General features: G+C 36.0%; 1 protein-coding gene across 7 annotated transcripts in view; it reads right to left on the bottom strand.

Annotated features, from left to right (window-relative positions):
- The window catches only part of MPP7 (MAGUK p55 scaffold protein 7), a 181159-nt gene that overhangs the window by 23929 nt on the left and 136753 nt on the right, over nucleotides 1-20477 (bottom strand). For all 7 annotated transcript variants that reach the window (XR_010883523.1, XM_067291837.1, XM_067291841.1 and 4 more), the window contains one exon: nucleotides 4412-4582. Coding sequence is in view for 6 of the 7 variants with exons in the window: in XM_067291837.1 (XP_067147938.1) it covers nucleotides 4412-4582 (171 nt within the window). In the remaining variant the exon portion in view is untranslated. The remainder of the gene's footprint in view (nucleotides 1-4411; nucleotides 4583-20477) is intronic.

Genomic DNA, 20477 nt, shown 5'->3' on the forward strand with positions numbered 1-20477 from the left:
AAAATGCCAGGGATGTGAGACCCATGACTGTAGGAAGGTTTAGCTTTACTACAGATCAACCCATGCAGCAATATTTAGTGTTATGGCAAGAGATTTAGGGATATTTTGTTTATTTTTTAGAGGAATATTTATGTCAATTGCTGTTCCATCCTGAGTCATGCAAACTAAGTTATGGCTGAATCCTGCAAAAACAAACTATAGTGCCTGCCTCACCTTATTGATGGACACTTGCAGACTTAGACCAAAAATCATTAAAACTTGCATTAAGTTTCGCATCATACACACATGTCTGAAGAAAACTGGAAATAATGTTTTATGCAAGTTCAAGACTCAGGAAGGCTAACCTGACAAGCCATTCTTCACAAAGAGATACATATTGAGCTACTAGAAATACATTTATTTGAGACAAAAAAGAAAGTTGTCTTTCAGAAAAGATTTTGGAAACTAGGTAAAAGACTGGTTTCTGTGGCTGAATTATTCCTTCTCTCCAGTACAATTGATTGCTATAATGCAATGACTGCACATGCATGTCTAACTGTAGCACTTGTGGAAACAAATAGATATGAGGTAGGAAAAGTAGAGCCTCATTATTTTGTGTTTCAGTAAATTGTAACTAGCAATGGGAGTGTACTTCTAAATTTGCTGTTCACTGAAGCAGGAACAGGGAGGTTACACTGATGTTCCCACAGGCAAGGTTAGCCTATATAAGTATTGCATTCTGTGTAAATCATACATTACTGAATCATTCTGACCTACCCATGCCTTCAGCCAGGAAGGTTTAATGGAGACAGCAATCACTGTCTAAATGGTTTACTTGAAGTAGTATGGGCATAGTATGCCATTTTCCTACAGTATTGCTGTAGATCTATTAAGCCTCTGCAAACTACTCCTCAACAGCCTTTGTAGATGTTAAAGGAAAGCCAGGAGAAAAAGGAAAGCCAGGAGCCACTCCATCTCATCCTCCCCCTGCTGAGACAGACCTGGCTATCCGCATAGGTCCTTCATGATAAAAAAAATATCCATCACTTTTGGTTTTAAACATAAGTAGTATAACAATACAGAGCTTTTCCAAAATGTCTTTCTTCCAAACTTGAATTACAGATGCCTTTTATTTGCATTGGTGACCGGAGGACACTACTGTGAGGAGTACTGACAGCCTAGCTCTGGGATAGAGCACATTTTTTGATTTACGTCACATACCAATAAACACTGCTCCTTCACTCTTCCACACCTCTGATCCTTGCTGCCACCACTGTCCACTTAGGGCAGATGCATCACCATGGATGACCATGGCATCTGAAAGGGACTACTCAGGCTCTGCATGCCTCTGGCAATCACACTACATGCACATAACTATATGTGTTCTGGGACACATGCTAGTAGTTTGTTATCACTGAGCTTGCTTTATATGGCACATCCATTCTGATGTTTAGGAAATACATTCTGTGCTAGTCTGGCCCTCACAATCAGTGAAGAAGAAGCCTTTGTGAGCAGGACTTTACCTCATTAACATAAATAAAAATTCTATTGTCTAAAAATGTATTTAATATTAAAATATTCTGCCTCTCCTTGATAGGGCTGCAAGGTATCATTCTTAGGATGCATGCAACATTTCTGAAAGGAAATGTGTAGGTAGCCTGGGAATAGTAAGTTACCAGAAAAAGACTGGTCGTATGATACTGGATAATTTTGTTTTCAGCAGACTCATCACATTCATAACAAATAAAAGACAGCACAGGAGAAGTGCCTGCATTATTATTGCTTCAGATGATCCATTATTTTAGTCCCAAGGATATGTAGACTTTATTCATCAACGTACACTTGCAGACAACATGAAATCTTGACAAAAACTAATATGTCTAGCTGAACCTGAACTTAATACATCTCACACTAGAAGGGACTAAAAATTACCATACATGCAACTTGCATTCTGTCAATTAGACTAGAGCAATTTAAAATGAAGCCAAAAGAAATTTCCACTTCAAAGTTATCAGCCTCCCCTTAAAAAGAACAAAGCAAAAGCCTAAAAAACCTTGCAACAGTAAATCATGTGTTTAGTCTTAGCATAACACATAGGACATGTCAAGCCCCCAACAATTTCAATTATAAATTAATTATCTGTCCTTTTTCTCCTGGTACTAATACCCAAATTATATTTGACAGATTATATTGAATGCTGCTACTGGCACACAAAAAGCTTTTTAGATATGTTCGCTTCTACTATATCTATGTTGCTTAGCTCTGCTAGTTTTTCCACATTTTGCCCAAGACATTTTTATGGTATTGGCCAGACTTAAGCTGCTCTTAATATCCAGAGAAAAAACATTAGAATTACTGAAGTCTGCAATAAATTTCTGAACTGCTTTTGTTACTGAAAAAGCACACTTTCTTCATTTGATTTATTACAACAAAAATCAAATGAAATCTCTAGGTATTCCTTAGATCAGACATATGCAATTTGTTAAAAAAAGTCTACTTATCACACTTTTGCACTGCACTCTGTTGATGTAAGTGTAAAATCAACTCAACCATGTTATTACTTGTTGTATATAGCCCACAATCTCACAGTGATCACACTAGTAGGTGGCTGAATTTTAGTGTTGGAGAGTGACAAAACTGTTTATTAAAAACTAAATTTAATGTTCCCTTGGATATGAGTGATATAAAAACACAGCCACTCAACAGTTCGTAACAGTCCCTGATAGAGGGTCATATTTCTCCTGCTCTGCTGCTTTCAGAATACAGGAGATTTTACTAATGAAGCATCAACCTATGTGCTACTGCAAAAGAAACAAAAAATAATGAGAAGGACACTCTGGTTACTTCTGAAAAATTTAACATATTTTCTCTTTTTTCAGGTGACTGAAGCAATGTATTTTGATTAGACCCATGGGGGACCCAAGGCAGTGACAAATTCTAGAAGAACAGAAAGCTGACAAGGGATGACATCTTGATGTCTGCCTTCTGCAACTATGTTTACATCTGCTCTTGGCGCACAGAAGTCCACCTCTCATCTACCTTTCTCTCAACTTGTATATTTACTTATTCTAACACAGGTCATAGTTTTATTGCTTTCCATATATATATTCTGCCTTGGCTAATCACAGAAATTTATTCTGTTTTTTTTTTTCCTTTTCTTTTTCCACATGGCGATATTGATTGATCTGTAAGAGCAGAAGGCTGTGTTCACACTGACTTAATTCTTATGAGTTTTAGTACAGTTTGACTGCCAGGTTCAGAGTAGTCACTTTGATAACTACATTTTAATGCCACCTTTTCCTTTTGTTTTAGCAAGGCTTTCAACATGGTCTCCTACAGCATACTGGTATCCAAGTTGCGACATTTTGTCTTGATGGGTGGACAACCAGGTGGGTGAAAAACTGGATGGATCATGCCACTCACAGAATAGGGGTTAATGGTCTGTACTCTACTTGGGGACTGCTTACAAATGGAGTTCCTCAGGGGGTTACCTTGGTACATAACTGTTTCTTACCTGTATCAATCACTGGAGGAAGAGACAGAATGTGTCTTCATCAAGTCTGCAGACAACACCAAACTGGGGATGCAACTGACTTGCTTGAGGGCAGGGCTGCTGTTCAGAGGAACCCAGACATGCCACAGGAATGGGCTGAGAGAAACCTCATGAAATTCAACAAGGACAAATGCAAAGTCCTGCACTGGGACAGAAGAACCCCCACAACAGCACTGGTGGGGGACTCACTGGTTCGGGAGCGGCTCTGCTGAATAGGACCTGGGGGTCGTGGCTGGCAGTGAGCTAAGAAGATTAACAGCACCCTGGGAGGCATCAGCAGGAGCATAGCCGGTAGCTGCAAGGAAGCGATTCTCCCCCTTTACTCAACACTCATTGCACCACATCAGAAAACCTCTGCCAGGCTGGGCCTGCACTACGTGAAAGCTGTTGATAAACAGAAGCAAGTCCTGTGGAAGGCTGCCAAGCTGGTCAGGGGCTGGAGCACACAGCCTGTGAGGAGAGGCTGAGGGAACTGGGCTTGTTCAGTCTGGAGAAGAGAGGGTGTCAGGGGACCTATCTAATTCCTATTGAGAAGGCAGAGCCAGGATCTTTACTGAGGAGCGTGGTGGGAGGACAAGAAACAACAGTCATAAATTGAAACTGATGGGTTCCAACTGGACATAAGGAAAAATTTCCACTCTGAGGGTAATGAAACACTGGAGCAGTTTCCCAGAGAGGCTGTAGAATCTCCAGCCTTGGGGGTTTTCCAGACCTGACTTGACAAAGCCATCAGCAGCCTGGTCTGAACTCAGTGTTGACCCTGCTTTCAGCAGGAGGTTGGACTAGACAGCCTCCTGAGGTCCCTTCCAACCTGAGTGATTCCTGTGCTAACCAGCTGTTCTCTGTTTTACCAGGTTAAAAATAAAGAAAACAACTTACCAACCAAAACTACAAGCCTGTATTTTTCATTAGGTTGTCGTCTATATTTTGCAACTTCTTCATAGGTTGGGATATCTGCTGTATCATATTGATCACTCTTCTTGCACTCATACATAGATTTGTTTGTTTTTTTATCTTTTCTGCTAAGACGAAAGCTTCTTCTAAAACCAGCTGCAATAAGAACAGGATTTTTTCAAAGTAAGAAATAGGTCTCCTCAGAATATCTGAAACCAATCTCTTCCAAACATTTGAGGATTGGTGTATGGTGCACCAAAATATAATACATTGGTGCATGTATTATATTTTTATATGAGTTACATATTTAACAGTTATATATAAGTATTATAGAATTACATAGAAGTATTATATATTTAATAAACTAACAATAATGCATTATATATTATAACACAGCCAGGTCATTAGAACAATATAGTTTAAAACTATGGGATAATAGCAGATGTCTATTTAAAGTGCAAATATAAGACTACCAATAAAATCACAATTGCAACAACAAACAACATGTAAAAATATAAAATATGATTACAATAATTTGTTAATGTATTTAGATAATTTGAGTATCTTATATATTATATATATATATACACACACACATACAAGTAAAACATTCATGCAGTCTGGACTCTCATACCATACTTAATGCATTTCTAGTAAATCACCATGGCGCACAGACGTTAAATACAACATATGGTGGAAGTACATCCCGTGGTTGAAATGGCTACTGAAAACTAATTCCTTGAATATTTTTTTGTGCTTGTCTCCATGCTGACAGCATAAAAAAACTGCATATAACCTTTCCCGAAGACATTAAAAATAAAAACCAAACACTGTTAGTTAAACTCCAAAACACCATGAAACACCTTAGACAACATGGTACCCATATAATGGCTATGATAGCATGAAATTAAAAATGAATATTCGTATTAGATTTGCATTTACAATTGCATCAATAGCGTTACATCACCAGTGCCTATCTGCAAGAGTGGAAATTTCACACAGCTTTTAAATGTTTTCAGGGGAGATAATCATAGGCAGTTTCAAGCAGAACAGTACAATAACACCTTCTACTTTATATATTAAAAACAAATTTACTCCATTATTAATGACTACCTTATATTTTTTTTCAAATAAATACTTTACATGTATTTTACTGGTATCCCTATGGCGTACCTTTTTTCTAGAAGGAACAGATGACCAGACTGCAAAGCTGATTTCATTATTTTGGGGCAATAAAGTAAAAAACAAACTACGCTTTAAATTTACTGAACAATCCCAGCACCTTTTTTGCCCCCAGGATATTTCATAGGACAGTAAATACATGTAAACTTTTGATGACCCTAGAATTCTCAGCAATATGTTTTAATAAACTTGTAAAAGCACTTATTTCTGGTGTTTGAAAAGTAATCATATTACAATTTTTTCTTCAAAGGTAATATCTGGCAAATTCAAGACTCAGCTCTGCAAATACTTCAAACCAGACTTGGAGCAAGATCAGCGAGTCTTAGATATACAAGCGTAGCATTTTGCACACACGCAGTTCCATTTAGCATGAATCTTTGCAGAACCTGGATCACAAAGCATGTTAACCAAGTTAATATGTGATATGTAAACATAATGAAATAGACTGAAATAAAGTATTTTATTATTTAAAAAAGAACACTAACATTGTAGCGACTGCAGTTATAAAAGCCTTGTTGAAGCCCTGATAACTGTAACCACAGACACCCAACACAGGACTTGGGGGATCTTGTCAATACCAGCGCACAGACAGCCAGAACACAGATATTTTCTTGCTCCATAGCCGCGCCTAACCATGTACATCTAATTATATAAAGAAAGGTTAAAAATAATATTAGCAATTCAGATACATGAAATGGATTACAAGTTTCCTGAGGCCTAATCTAGAAGGCCCCAGATTAAAAAAAAAAAAATCAGTTACCTTACAACCAGCTGAAAACTGTTGTTTCATTACTTTAGAAAAAAAGAAGAAAAAAGAATTCTTCACCATTTACTAAATGTTTGACAGAACAAAGAGTTCTGTCACAAAACCCAGAATCCATATATCTGAAGAAGGTTCAGTTCAGTGTTAAAAGACAACTATTTTCGAACTCTCTTTTAATAAAGAAGAGTAGAAGTCAAGTGAAGCCAAACCAGTCTTCTCTATTCCAGTTTGTTTTTGACCTTACAAATACCAAGAATTCCAGGTCTCATAGTGCATTTACCAACAGGTTTCTTAATCTCAACTTAAATGTTAAACTGTGGAATCTTAAGGAGAAGTATCCTTCATGCAAAATCTTAATCACCAATTCAATCTCTGCTGTTCGATTTTAATACGACCATTCATAATTTGTTCCTCTTTTCTCCATCCACTTTGTGTGTTCAGGTTTCACTATCAAACCATCAGATGGTTGGTTATTTAATAACTTTGATTCCTTATTCTCTTAAAAGAGAGAAAATCTGATTTCTTTGTGTATAAAAGAGAGAAGAAAATCCTTCAGTGCTGTCTTTAGGCTAATTCCTCTCTGATCAATTTTACAGACTACATACAAAGCATCACAAAAACTCAGGTCATAGGTTTCTGCTACTAACACATGCTTTCTGGATTAAAACATTTAATATTTCTGTGAAACAAACTGACTTGTAATGTGAAAACACTAGTATTTCCTTGTTTTTAAGAAAGTTCAATAGCAAGTTCATCTAGAACTTTGATGTTACGCAAAAGCCATTACATTAATTAAAAAATAAACATGGGAGCCAGAGATAACTAAGCACATTTCCAGTATGACTGATTTATCTGCAGTGTGCTAGTGATGCTCTGTAAAACTATAGAATATGAAAAACCTACCACAGGTTGATTGCTTTGCCACTTAAACACTATTGTCAATTTTAAAGTTGTTTTAAATGTTCTGCAAAGCACATCTGAATAGCCCTGTACAGAATCCTAAAAAAGCTTGCTTAAAGCAGCTTTCAAAAGCAAGAAGAACATACAGTAATGAGAGAGAGGATGAGACTGTTTCAAATATATCCAACGTTTTTATGATACTGCTACTGCATTCCTGGAAACATCATTCTCCCTCTCTCACATCTGCAATTATATATCCTCACATATGTGGCTTAGCTTTACATCAACCTTCAGAAGCTATTGTATAAAGAACCATTAATAAATATTTTCTATTGAATTCTGATTGCATTTTATACGCAATATATTCATCAAGACACTTTAACATATGTGACCAAGAATAAATAGCACATAAAGAGGTCTTATTCAGTGCAGAGCGGGGTAATCTTACAAGTTGATTAAGATTTATTTATTGTTATATTTTAAGGCTACAAGAAATCTCGTACTCTTAGGACAATCTATCTGACAACAAACAAAGAATACATGGGCTTAATTCAAAAAGAAAAGGAACAAGTTCCTAAATAGTAAATTTTTCACAACCCTTTCCAAAAATTCTTTCCTGGTGTGGCACTGAAGATTTCCATTGTGCTTAAGCCAGGCCTGCCAAAGTAAAACTGAAATGCCACCTAAGTGGTATTTCTTAATTGCAAAAAGCATGCTTTTACTATTTTTGTTCACCTATTTAATGAAATGTATAGCATCTGAGACTAACTTTGTGTTATTATGAAGATTTGCAGATATTTCTCTCCAGATACAGCTCTCTAGCAGAATGTTAGCAATAACACATATTGGGCAGCTATGACTGTGCAAAAAGATTAAGCTGTACTGAAAAAACATGATTCTTGCAAGGCATGAATACCTTCATGAACAAGCAGCAAAACACCCCTCTTATGTTTGCATATTTTACAGCTTAGGAGAGATGAAAAATGAAAACATCGTATATTTAAATTAACAATAAAGCATTGTTAAAGATATGGTGAAAATCTCTATTGAATACAATAGAATCATTTCTATACAATGATGAAGCTTAAAAATAGACTTCTAAAAAAGAACAGAGGGAAAAAGGCTTGCTTGGCCAGAATATTTGATAATATGAAAGTGAATAAATATGAAAGGAGCTGCAAGCTATACTGTCTGTGGAATATTGGATATTAGCAAAGATTAACCTTAGTAGCCAAGTATGCAGACTGTTAAATAAAAAGGGAAAACTTTCACCAAAGCAACAAAAAAATTCTGAACATTAAGAACTTTGCACCAGCTCACAGATTTCAACTATATAGGACTAGAAGCCTACTGAACATGCTAACCTATAAACTACTCCTGGAATGTAGCAGGTTTGGTGAAATAAAGAACAGCCACTGGGAAGTAAATATGAAGAACAAATGTTCTTAAACCACAAATGTCTCCAAACTTTATAACACTTCTCAACAGGAAACAAAAAATCATAAAATGTGACTAACAAACTTAATTAAGACCCAACAGCAATACAAGAGAAACAACTTATATCTCTAATTCTTAGAAAAATGAAAAAACCTTAGGTGAAAAGTCTGATTATTCTTTTAATCACTAGCAATATACATTTGGTCATCTCTGAACAACTTCCTTACATTTATACAGAGAAACCCACATGGGCCCCACACACAAATCCAAACTGAAAACTGGCAATGCATGAACATATCCTGTCTCCCCTAAGATATTTTTAAAAGGTGTCAATGTAAAAGCTTGTATTTATTTAGATTTAGTAATATAATTCTAAAGAATAAATGAACAAGACCTTGCAACTATGTTGTGTGATTTTAAATCCAAATATGTTTGTGAAAGTAGAAAGCTCATTTCTCAAATTCAGGGAACTATGCTAATAGGGAATATTACATTTTAAATTCACCTATGCTTCTTAAACTTACCAGGAATACAGTAAGGCTCTAGAATGCTACAAAGTACTTACATGTGCTTTTGTTCATTTTCATTCACTAATACTATTACTTAAGTACACATTTAATTTAAATGTATTCTTCACTGATTTGGGGTAATCTTACATAGCTTCTATATGCAGTGAACAAAGGCAGTTTATTTGTAAGTGCATTTACGAATACTTTTTTGTATCCATACTACTGACAAAAATAAGTTTGGTACCATGGCCATTACTGAGGTTTGAAAAAATACAACATTTGTACTAGATATTTCTGGATATTTTTTCCCCAAAATACTGGGATTTTTTTTTCCTGCCCTCCCTGCATGGGAGGGCTCACATACTGAGTATGCCTATCATTACGCAGGAACTGCACAAACACAGAGCAGACTTCTTACGCTGCTTGCTTCTGGACTGGTTCCCAGCTTGCACATTTAGACAGTGTTAATAAAAGTTCAGATTATGTCTGGATTTTTAAGACAAAATTGAGAATAGTAAACAGATGATATTCATCTATATTTACTGTATGTTCATAAAGGTTCAAGTAATGTAACTAGAATTTAAGTTTGGCAAAGATAAACTCCTAATGTTCTCCACAGCAATTCCTCAGGAAATTACTGCAGAAACATACACTATTATACCATAACTTAAATATTAGAATTTGGTGACAAATCATGAAACACGTCTGAGTCACTTTAGGGGGAGGGTTAAAAATAATAATAGCATAACCTTGGGCATAAAAGATCTGACCCCAAATGGTACAGACATTCTGAGTTTTGAAAACTACCTCTTCTGTTGCTCTTCATGATCATCTCAGGTATGTCTAAAGTACATACCCTTTCAGAGAAAGTCAGATGATTCACAGAATATCCTGATTCACAAACTGAAATAAAGAGCCCTAAAGCAACAATGAGCCATAAAAATCTAGTGAAAACTCGAAAATTAAGAATAGAATTCCTGTAGTTCACTTGATATGTTCACACATCTCTACTTTGAAGACTGTTTCTGGAATTCAGAAACCCAAACACTACTTCAGCTTACCTAATACTAACTGTCCATGTTTGTGACTATAACCTGCTGTAAATGCAAGGTGAAACAAGTCAACTCCTTCATCAAGGGTTAAGCTAACTCAGACTACCTTGTTCTTGTAACAGGTTACAACATGTGCACAGACAGTTATTCGGGTGTTGCTACAGCATACCGAACCTGTTGGTGTGACCTAAGTCCCTCCAGTGACCATGTTTTAGGTTTCATTTTCAGTTTAGTATGTTTAACCTAGACCTTACGTTATAATAAGGAGAGTCTTGTCTAGAAATTCTTGTTTCCTCAGTAAGCAGGGAGTGCCATAAATGTCTACGATCTTGCAAGGACATACACACTCAGAAAAAATGTGACACTAAGGATTCACTCAAAACAGTATTGAAAAACATTGATGGACATTCAGAATAAGCTGTTTTCAAAATCAGACATATTTGTTTTCTCTCTACCAAAATAACCATTGGCTTCCTTGCCAGCGAATCTTGTGTTTTTTCTTTACAAACTTTGTTTGTTGTAAAACTTTTACAGTTGAAGATAGCCAAAAGTAACTTAAAGAAGCTCAGAATTTCTAACTTTCCCCATTCCACAAAAAAGAGCAAGCAATTCCATTTCATCCCTCAATTTGGGGCAAAAATTTTTGTCCTCAGAGTATATAAAGTTGCATCTCTCTCTCTTTTCAATCTTAATTATAAACTGTTTGAAACATACTGCAAGGGGAAACTGATGGGAATAAGTTTTATTCTTATAGTATGCAGATAAAATAACTGATGAACTAGAACAGATCAAAAACGTAACACAGCAGAAAAATTGTTATATCGTATCCATATAAAAATCTGGTCGATCCAGAGCATTAAAGTAATTTTTGAAATTTCAGAATGCTCATTATGAATGCTTTCATTTATTCAGCTCTTCATATTATATGTTAACAGATCTAATCATCTTTGGTCTTTATGATGCAGCATGCTTAAGCAGTATCAGCTGCTGGTTTTAAACTGCTCAGTGTGCCAATACAACCTGAAGAAACAAACCTGAGGATTAAAATGTTATCCTATATTTTTATTCTGTGCGTATTATTCTTATTTTGCATGTTTTCTTCTTCATGTAAGATGATGAATCTTTCAGGTTATAGTTAATCTGATTTATCTGATGAAAACTATGATTGTACAATGTTCAAGAGACTGCTAAACTCCCTCACTGAAAGCTGATAAAAAAAGTAACTCTATTCAATGGATGCAGTCACTGGGTTTGTCATCTCTCATCCAGCATCCAGGTATGTCACAGCTTGCCTTTAAGTTAAGAACAAACACACAAACTTTTAGCCAGAAAACAATGCTGATTTGTGAGAAGGTATGAAGGGCGTCCAGTCTAGTTCCTAAGCTGCTGAAAGTCAGGCAGGATTGGAGAGAAACGAGACAGGATGGGAAACAAGGAGAAATTAACTGGCAGGAGAGGAGGAATGGGAGGAGAAAAATCTTGAGGAAAGAACTCAAAAAATACAGACAAAATGCAAAAAGCCAGAAAGAAAGAAAGAAAAAGAACAGTAAGTAAACATAATCAGCAGAGTGATTATTCTATACAAAAACAAGACCCTGACATCTTCAAAAGAAGAAGCAAGGAGCAGAAAAAAAATCCTTTGAAGCCCTCCAGTACCCTTGGGACTGAAAGAATATATGCTCAGGCCAGTGGAAAATAAAGAAACAAAGAGGTGCCTCCTAAGCAAGAAGGCGGACTGCAGGAAGTAGGTATGTTATGAGCTCCCATGTATCCAGCTGAGGTTTTCTAAAATGTCTTTGCCTAAGACCCCATTAGCTTGTAGACTAGTGTACTATCAGATGTCTAAATTCTGCACAAGACATAGATAAGAATGTTCTGTCCTCCCTGCAGCATGTCAACAGGTTTTGCTCAAAGTATTGCGATTTAGCCAGTGGCAAATACCCAGCACATAAAGTCATTCCACAGTGAGACTGTATTCCCTGAGAAAATACAACTGAAAGAGAATTTAGCATAGAAGCAACCCTAAGTGTGGGTGAATAGGACTGGGCTCCTAAGATTTTGTGAAACAAGGAGATACAGGAGTGCATGAGACATTTTGAATTACAACTCTCAGAGCCCTGTTACTACATGCAAAAGAATGGTAACATCAGCTTTCATAAACCTACCTGCTTGATCTTACAAAAGGATAATCTTTTAATGAATTATTCTTGGTGAACCTCTAAATTCTAAAGTAACTATTTAATTACTCACAATCAATGAACATACTTTCCCTTTATGTCAAAACCGGTCTTAACCTTAGACAAGTCTCTTCTCTCCCTGTTTTGTCTTCCAACTCTCCTCCTCCTCCTCTCCTGCCACCTCACCGCCAACAGCACAGACCTCCCCTTGACTTAGGCTTTGCCTCTAGGGAGCACGACAAGGTGAGGTCCATCTGTGGAAGACTGGTGGCAGCACTCCACCAGGAGGAAGCTCTCAAGACAGAAACCACTGCCTGCACTCTATAGGCAATGCTTGTAGTTCTCAGATAATTTTTGTAAAGTTCTTGCCCAGGTAAACTAAACCCCACCTTGATTTTTTTTCTCTGCATCTGGGACAACATTAGCTTCTTCCCCAAGACATCTCCTTCCTAGATGACTAAGCCTTATTGATAACAGTGGACAACAATGTTTCATTGGGAAGACATCAGCACTAAGAAAAGGTGGATTCTATCTTGCTACTTTCATTCTCATATAAAGCACCTGCCCACTAGGATCTGATTCAAGACCCTGACAGTTTAATATTCAGAATTCATGCTATGTATGCAACCAGAAACAAAAAGTGGGCAAAATCATTTTTTCATTTCAAAAAGATGTTATAAGGCTGACACAGTTCATCTGGAATAGCATTCAAAATATCATTTTCCAAGTATACTTCAATTTCTCAATACAACTGGACTTCAATATTAATACAATTATTTGATTGACTAACAAATGCAAAAAGTTTATTTTCAGCACAATCACTGGAAGAACACAGGTGAACATTAGTTCTGAAAATAACTGGCCAAATTATACCACACTAAGGTTTTGGAAAGAGGCCAAAGTTCTTTCAGTTACGTAGTTTATGTGTTCCTAATGCAGTTTATATACCACATTAAAAAAAAAAGGATACTACAATATGAAAAACATCTCTAATTTACAGCAATGGTGTAAGTTGTTTCAGTGAGCCCAGTGGTTTGGATGTGGTAAAGCACTTTGACATGTTTCTTCCCATTCCTCCCATAGCAGGAGGACGAAGGCCTTGGGAAAAGCGCTGGTTGTTGCAAGGTCCACTCTAGCCCATCTTCCGCTGGCAGGAATTCTGGCCAGTTTCAACTAAAACATTTTTAAATAGCTTTTAAAATGGCACAAATTCAAAGTTGAAACATATCATGGAACAATCACCTTTTTTAAATGTTACGTTCGTTTAAAATTTGGAATCCTTAAACTGAAGCCAAAGGACTCTTTCCCTTCCTCTATTCCCCCTTCCCCCATTGATACATTAAGCTCAGACTAGCTTTAAAGTTAAATTTAAGCTATTGGGTTATTATAACTTACTTTTGTAATGTGGAAAAGAACCAATGCATACAAATTTGCTTGTTATTCTCACCAAATACTGACCAAAATTATTAGCTAGAAACATAGAAAGAAGAGGTAAGCAAAACACGGATAAAACCTTGAAAGTGTCCCTTTAAAGTCTCAGTCAAAGATTTCATGATATAGTAACCTTTTAGTTTGATTAAACACATTGCTTACTTAATATACTAAAAGTCACTAATTTTCCCACTTACAAGGATTTTTTAATTTTGACTTAAAAATCAAAACAGTATTTTAGTAGCTTGTGATTAGCCAGATAAAGGCATACTGCACTATGTAAATCCTTTATGTCAAATCCAATGAGCCATTTTTTAAATTTTAGTATTCATGCTTTTAACATGCACAGGAAGGACATTTGTATGCAAATTACCCCCAAAAGCAAAGTGACACAGTAGTTCCAGGAAACAGAAGCTGAAAGAAAGGAAGAAATCATTTTTTGTAACCAACTGCTCACCTAGATGGGATCCACTGTTGTGATCAGCACATTCAGCATCTTCTGGACGAAGGGTAAAAGCACACAGAATAAGAGCCAAGAAATAAAGCAGAATAGTTAGAAGCCCCGCAACAAATACAGAAGAAATTACTTTAAAAATGACAACTGTAGAAGGCATAGCATTAAAAAGCCTTCAATAAACCATGTTCTTAAAAACATAAAACAACATCTATTGTTTTATATTTTAGCTGAAGATATTCTGGATTTTTGCAGCATGCACACTGATCTTTTTTACCTTTTCAAACAATACTTTTTGATTACAGCAAACAAATATCCTGAAAAGAATTCTAACACTGTATTATTCATCCTTTATCGGTTAATAGAAAATATGATACCACTTAAAAGAAAGCAAAATGTATTTGATGTAAATCAAGCTTTTTTTGTAAATTACACATTATCAGACTTTGCTTTAAATCTTGGCTCACTGGATTAGACAGAAAGGTTTTTGATCAAAAACACATCCTTTCATTTGATATAAAATAGCTATAAGGTATATTTTTACATGCCAGAGGCCTTTTGATCAAAAATACGAGCTACAATTTCTAATGCCTTTATAAACAAAGGCCTCTTAAGTTAAAAAAAAATACAAGAGATCAGCTGCTATTGCTTTAACATATGCTGCAAGCATAACAGTAATCGGCTAGACTTAGAGGGAAAACAGTAAAGATGATACTACATGGATGAACTTTCTACTGTCTCAGAGAAATACTTCGTCAGTAATAATTAGAAACGCAAGACCTCTCAAGGCCATCTAACTGAGTCAGAATCATCTTTTCCCAACCCAGCCCACCCAAGTTCTCCTAATGTTCTGATACTCCTCTTCTACACATATCTTTCCTCCAACAGTTCAAGAGAGAGAGAAAACAGCTTATAACAACAGTCCAAATGACTGATCTTTACATGAAGTAAGTAGGAATATTGCAATATTTTTATCTACTTTAAAAGAATGAACCAATGTATTTGGTGGCAATATGGAAGCATTATATGTATAACATCTCTTATAAATGTTGGACTATATTCAATTTAATTCTAAACACATGTTCTCAAAATAAAATTATTGGGCTATGCAGGGAAACTTTTGTACATGTACCTTCAATTTCCTCTGAGAAGCACAAAGGAAAAATAGGAAAGGAAATCATTAAATGGGCTGCAAACATAGCTGAAGAAAGAAAAGTTAAATCTAAGAAGAAAAAATACACCTACCACACTCAACCGCTTCCTCATCTTAGAACAGCCAAAAAAGCAAAGTATTATTGTTTAATACTTCATAAATAGGAAAAACACGTAGCTATGGAAGCTACTCTAAAATCCTCCAGATAGCACCCGTTATATTGAGGCATATACCAACATACCTGCACTGAACTTAACTTAAATGTTTAACTACACTCAAAGGTAGAAAAGGACATAAAAAGACATTGAAATGTTATGGATACTTTCAATTTCCTATCTGAGAGTCTTCCACTATTAATTTGGTAGCAATGACTGTAACCAGTTGTTATGAATTATCTCTTTGAAATTAAATGCAAAGTTTGCTAATTCCCTTATATCAGGCGTAACCTAGGATTTTTAACAATTACTGCCATGAATGTGGTCTCAGTATCTTTCTACACTTACAGAAGTAGCTGCTACAGCCTTCAGGGCTAGGCTTTTGCAGGCTGTGATTTTTTGAATGTCTATAGCCTTAACTGAAGAATGCTGAAAGAAGTTAAATAAACCATCTTTTTTTCTCTGACACTATCCTAATATAATGGGTCTAGTTAAGACATTTGGCTTACCCATAGTAAGTCAGTAAGCTTTTGCCTCCTTGATAGGAGAAAATAAACATTTTTACACTCATCTTTGGCCTAGTATAGAAAAGCAACATAATTGTTATGAATTTGCGTTCAAAAGATATGCTATACTAATGTCTGGATACATACAGAGATTTCACAATCTACATCTCATTCAAATTTCCTTTGGAATCTGGACATAAATATATGAAATATATATATATATTTCAAAGAGTTTCTGCAAAGTGTATCTTCCCACAGAATGTGACAAATTTATTCAAGAGATATGTTAATCTCTTTCAGTGGTAACTGATGTATCAAACGAAGGCTGGATCAAAACTCTCTTAACTCTTTGGGTAACGAGAAGAGCTTTTCCCATTTCATCCTGTGAAATGGATACAAAAGTCTTTTCTGCTGGGGAAGAATTTTGTTTTGCAGAACCACTTCTTGATACTCCTTTTCTTGAGGACATTTTTCAAAAAGATTAATTTGGAAGATTGCTCTAAAATATATTTGAAGTTATTCCTACACTTGCAGTGACTGCATGATTTTAGGAGGCTGGAAAGTCCTTTAAAGTGAGCATTGTTTGGTTGACCACATCCAATTCCTTAAAAGAGTGCAGACAATTTTGTGAGATGAGAGAAATGGACACTGGATCCTTTTTCCTCTCCTGACTTCTTGAATTCTTGAAGTGACAAATGCCCTGAAGCTGGACGTGGAATGGCAGGTCAGCTTCCTGAGGGTACTATTTCTTTCTCCCTCTCTGTGCGGAGAGACCTTTTATACTTCCTGATATGTATGACAAGTTCCACGAGCTTTTTCTACATTTCTAGTTGACTTTCAATAGGCCGCAAATGTGTCTCCGGAAAAAAAAGTCACGAATGCTCAGAAACAGCTCCTAGCAATACAGTTAAATAATTTCCTGAATTCAGTGAAATTATTTGGTTGAACTAGTGATTGTGCATTTTTAAGTGTTCTATTTGGTATTTTGTCATTAAAAATGAACAACTCCTGACTATGAACGTGAAAGACTGCACCAGGAGAAAAAGAGGTCTGTATGTACACGCAGGTATACACTGACATGGCTTTGAGCAGTTCAGGCACTGGGAGGTGGCAGATGGTGGAGCTACAGTCACTGGGCTGAGAATAGCTGAAAGGAACCCAGGCATTCGGCCTGCCCCTCCTAGGAAAGGGGACGGTCTTTACCTTCCATGCTATAAATTAAAGATGTTTGGATTTCCAGATGAGCCAGCAGATGCCAGAGAGCAGACATCAAAATGTGTACAAACTGAGGTTTCACGCTAAGATAAAGTGAAAGAGTTTTGAGCTTTTTGCATTTTGTGAGGGATCTTCCCTTTTAATACTGCTCTTGGCTTTCTTGGGCTACTGCTAAGTTTGAACATAACAGGCTATAATGAAAAGATGTGGGAAATAGTGCCTCATAGGCTAATGCAGCTATGAAACAGTCATCAACATGTGACTTCCAGTTTGAATTTTCACCAGGAATTCTACCAGGGCAATTGTCTGTCCCTGTTAAAGCCAGAGGTTTTTTGTCAGGAAATTTCATTTTAGGACTTATCACTAACTAATACAGCCCTGTGTGGTTGTCGCAGTTGTATGCATGCAGCAGGTACTTGCAGACATATGCCTAATGTTCCAAATTTTAGAGACATGGAAAATTGGGGTATATCTTCTCAGGACAGTAAAGTTTTACCAAATTGAAGTAGGGGAGAGAAAGAAAACAGAGATGCTTAGGAGGAAGGAACAACTAAGAGACTAAACGAGGACAGAGAATGGAGAAGAGGAAATCAGCTGGAAAGGAGGATAATAAAAGTAGTGACAAACTGTAAAAAAGCACAGGCAACATGGAACAAATAAAATATTGGAAAAAAGAGAAATACTATCAATTAAATGTAGTGTGATAAGAAGGGAGAGGAAATTACAAAGAAAGAAACAGTCATGGGACAGGTTCATGAAAAAACAGTGAAGTTGTATCAAGATATAAATGGGAAAAAAAGAAATAGGAAACACAAGTGCAATGGAAACTTAGGAGGTATGTGTTTTTATTCATTTTAGAAAGACATCAATGTAGCCAGTATGCTATACTAAAACAATGCAAAACACTATTACATACACTGCATTTTTTATGTATTTTAACTGAAATATATTTAGATTTGATTTTGTGGGCCTCACCTAAATTGTATTACTCATGAAGCTCAAAATCAGAGCCACTCCAGGAACTGCCTGAGCTCTTTAAAACAACCCTGCACCAGATTAAAACTTTTAACTCTTGCTGACTTTCTTTCAACAGTGTTTCCATTAAAGAACCTTTGTTTAATGTTTCGCAGCCTAAAATTAGATCCAGCAGTTCCGTTCCAGCTTCTGAACATAAGCATGTTACATTATCCCTTAAATTCTATTTCATTCTAGTAAGCAAGAAATTGGTATGTACAAGGATCTGCATTACAATGAATATATTAAACAAATGAAACACTCTTGATTTTGTTAGTGATGAACAATGCCACATAGCAATCAACGTTCATACTGCTTTGCAGTTTTTATCCTACAGGTTTTTGTAGATCAAAGGATACATATATGTTCATGTTTTAGAAATTTTAAGGTGATCTAAATTAATCTTTTCATAATATCATCAGATATCAGTATCTCCACTAAGATAATTTGGAAAATGTAGAAGGATGGTCCTGTGGTGAAGGACAGACCAAGAATTTACAGGATCCATTTCCACTTCTGTCTCATGTGAATCAAATGTCATCCAGCTTCAGGTTTCCTTAATTTCTCTGTGGTAGCAGGAAGTTAGTATTTTTAAAGCACAGAAAACTTCTACGCAAAGATACTAACTTGTTAATTTAACTCTGAAGCTCTGGTTTATTTTTTGCTTTTACTCTTAACTCCTTGCAGGTGGGCAATCAGGAATCAAATATGAACACAGATAAACACTGAGAAGGAAGGCATAGTTAAATGTGTGCAGCAATTACAACAAGCAAAAGAGTCCTACTATAAATTTATGCAAATGTTTCATCTTCAAATACAACTAGTACAAAACATTCATTCTCTTACTCTGTTTAAATTCTTCTGTTGGCAGAATATGATCTTCAATTCACAAGACATTCATCTTTGGATAAACTGGGTTACATCTTGTTTGAATGAACACCATTTGGCTGCAGTTAAATATTTCTTCTTGCTCATACAATGCCAATCACATACAGTAAATCAAAATTGAAAGTAAAATAGGTTTTAAGCCCTAGAAAAATTATATAATGATGACTTTGCCACAATAAGTATTTACATTCAGCATTAAATATACTGAACAAATCTATTCGCAAGGAAAAGACATATCTGAACAGCTCTGTCTTATATGCTACATACCTATATGTATTTATATATAAATGTACACACAGAGTATGGATACACATATACACATATGCACTGTGTAAGTTAACAGAAGTTACAGGCTACAGCTAGTGTAAAATATAATGTAGTTTTCATACCAGAGACAACAGATATGTAACATGAGAGTAAACACAATAATTGCTATGAAGGCAAAATTATGCTGAAGGGATATATCTTGGCTGATACATTTATAGTTCATAATAACTGCAGAACAGTAACTAAATTATTTGTTTGTTATTTAAATAAACTTACATTTTCTTTTCAAAACAATAGGTTATTGTTGCTTTATCTACAAATGAAAGTAAGCTATGAATGCAAGAACCACTGTGTTTGTTGGCAGTGACTCTTACAGTTACTGCATGACTACTCTTTGTATTCAAGTTCACAGACTTGGAACTATTAAACAAATGAATTCTTCGCTGTATTGAGGCTCACGGCACTCCTAATTAGTCAGGGTGCAGTGACAGGAGAACTCACAGAGCCAGCTCTAGGTACAGAGTTGTGCCCATGCTAAGATGACCTCCTAAGCCAGCAGTGCTGCTCATTATTATTCAGGAATATCAGATAAGCAGGTTTCTGCAGAGCTGGCTTTCTGTCACTGCTAATAATCTCAGACAAACCTAAGCTGATTTCATGCAGTTGGACACCTCCGTACTGTATGTCCCACCACGTCCCACAAGCTCCATTAATCCTCACTGTCAGGTATAGCGCAGGCTTCACTGTCTCAGTATGTGGAGGGTTAATCTTGTTAACACAGTCTCGTGCATCTCTATTCCTTTACTTTCATTCCATTTTTCTATTTTCTTTTCTACATTGTTTTTTCTCATCATTTTTTCCCAGTGTAATTTTCCCATAGTATTAAATGAACAAGCAACACTGCTCTTGGCTGTAAAGTCGTTGGTATTAAGTAGTGAGAAAAGTGCT

Source organism: Apteryx mantelli, chromosome 2, assembly GCF_036417845.1.
Source record: "Apteryx mantelli isolate bAptMan1 chromosome 2, bAptMan1.hap1, whole genome shotgun sequence".
In the NCBI taxonomy this organism is placed as follows: Eukaryota; Metazoa; Chordata; class Aves; order Apterygiformes; family Apterygidae; genus Apteryx; species Apteryx mantelli.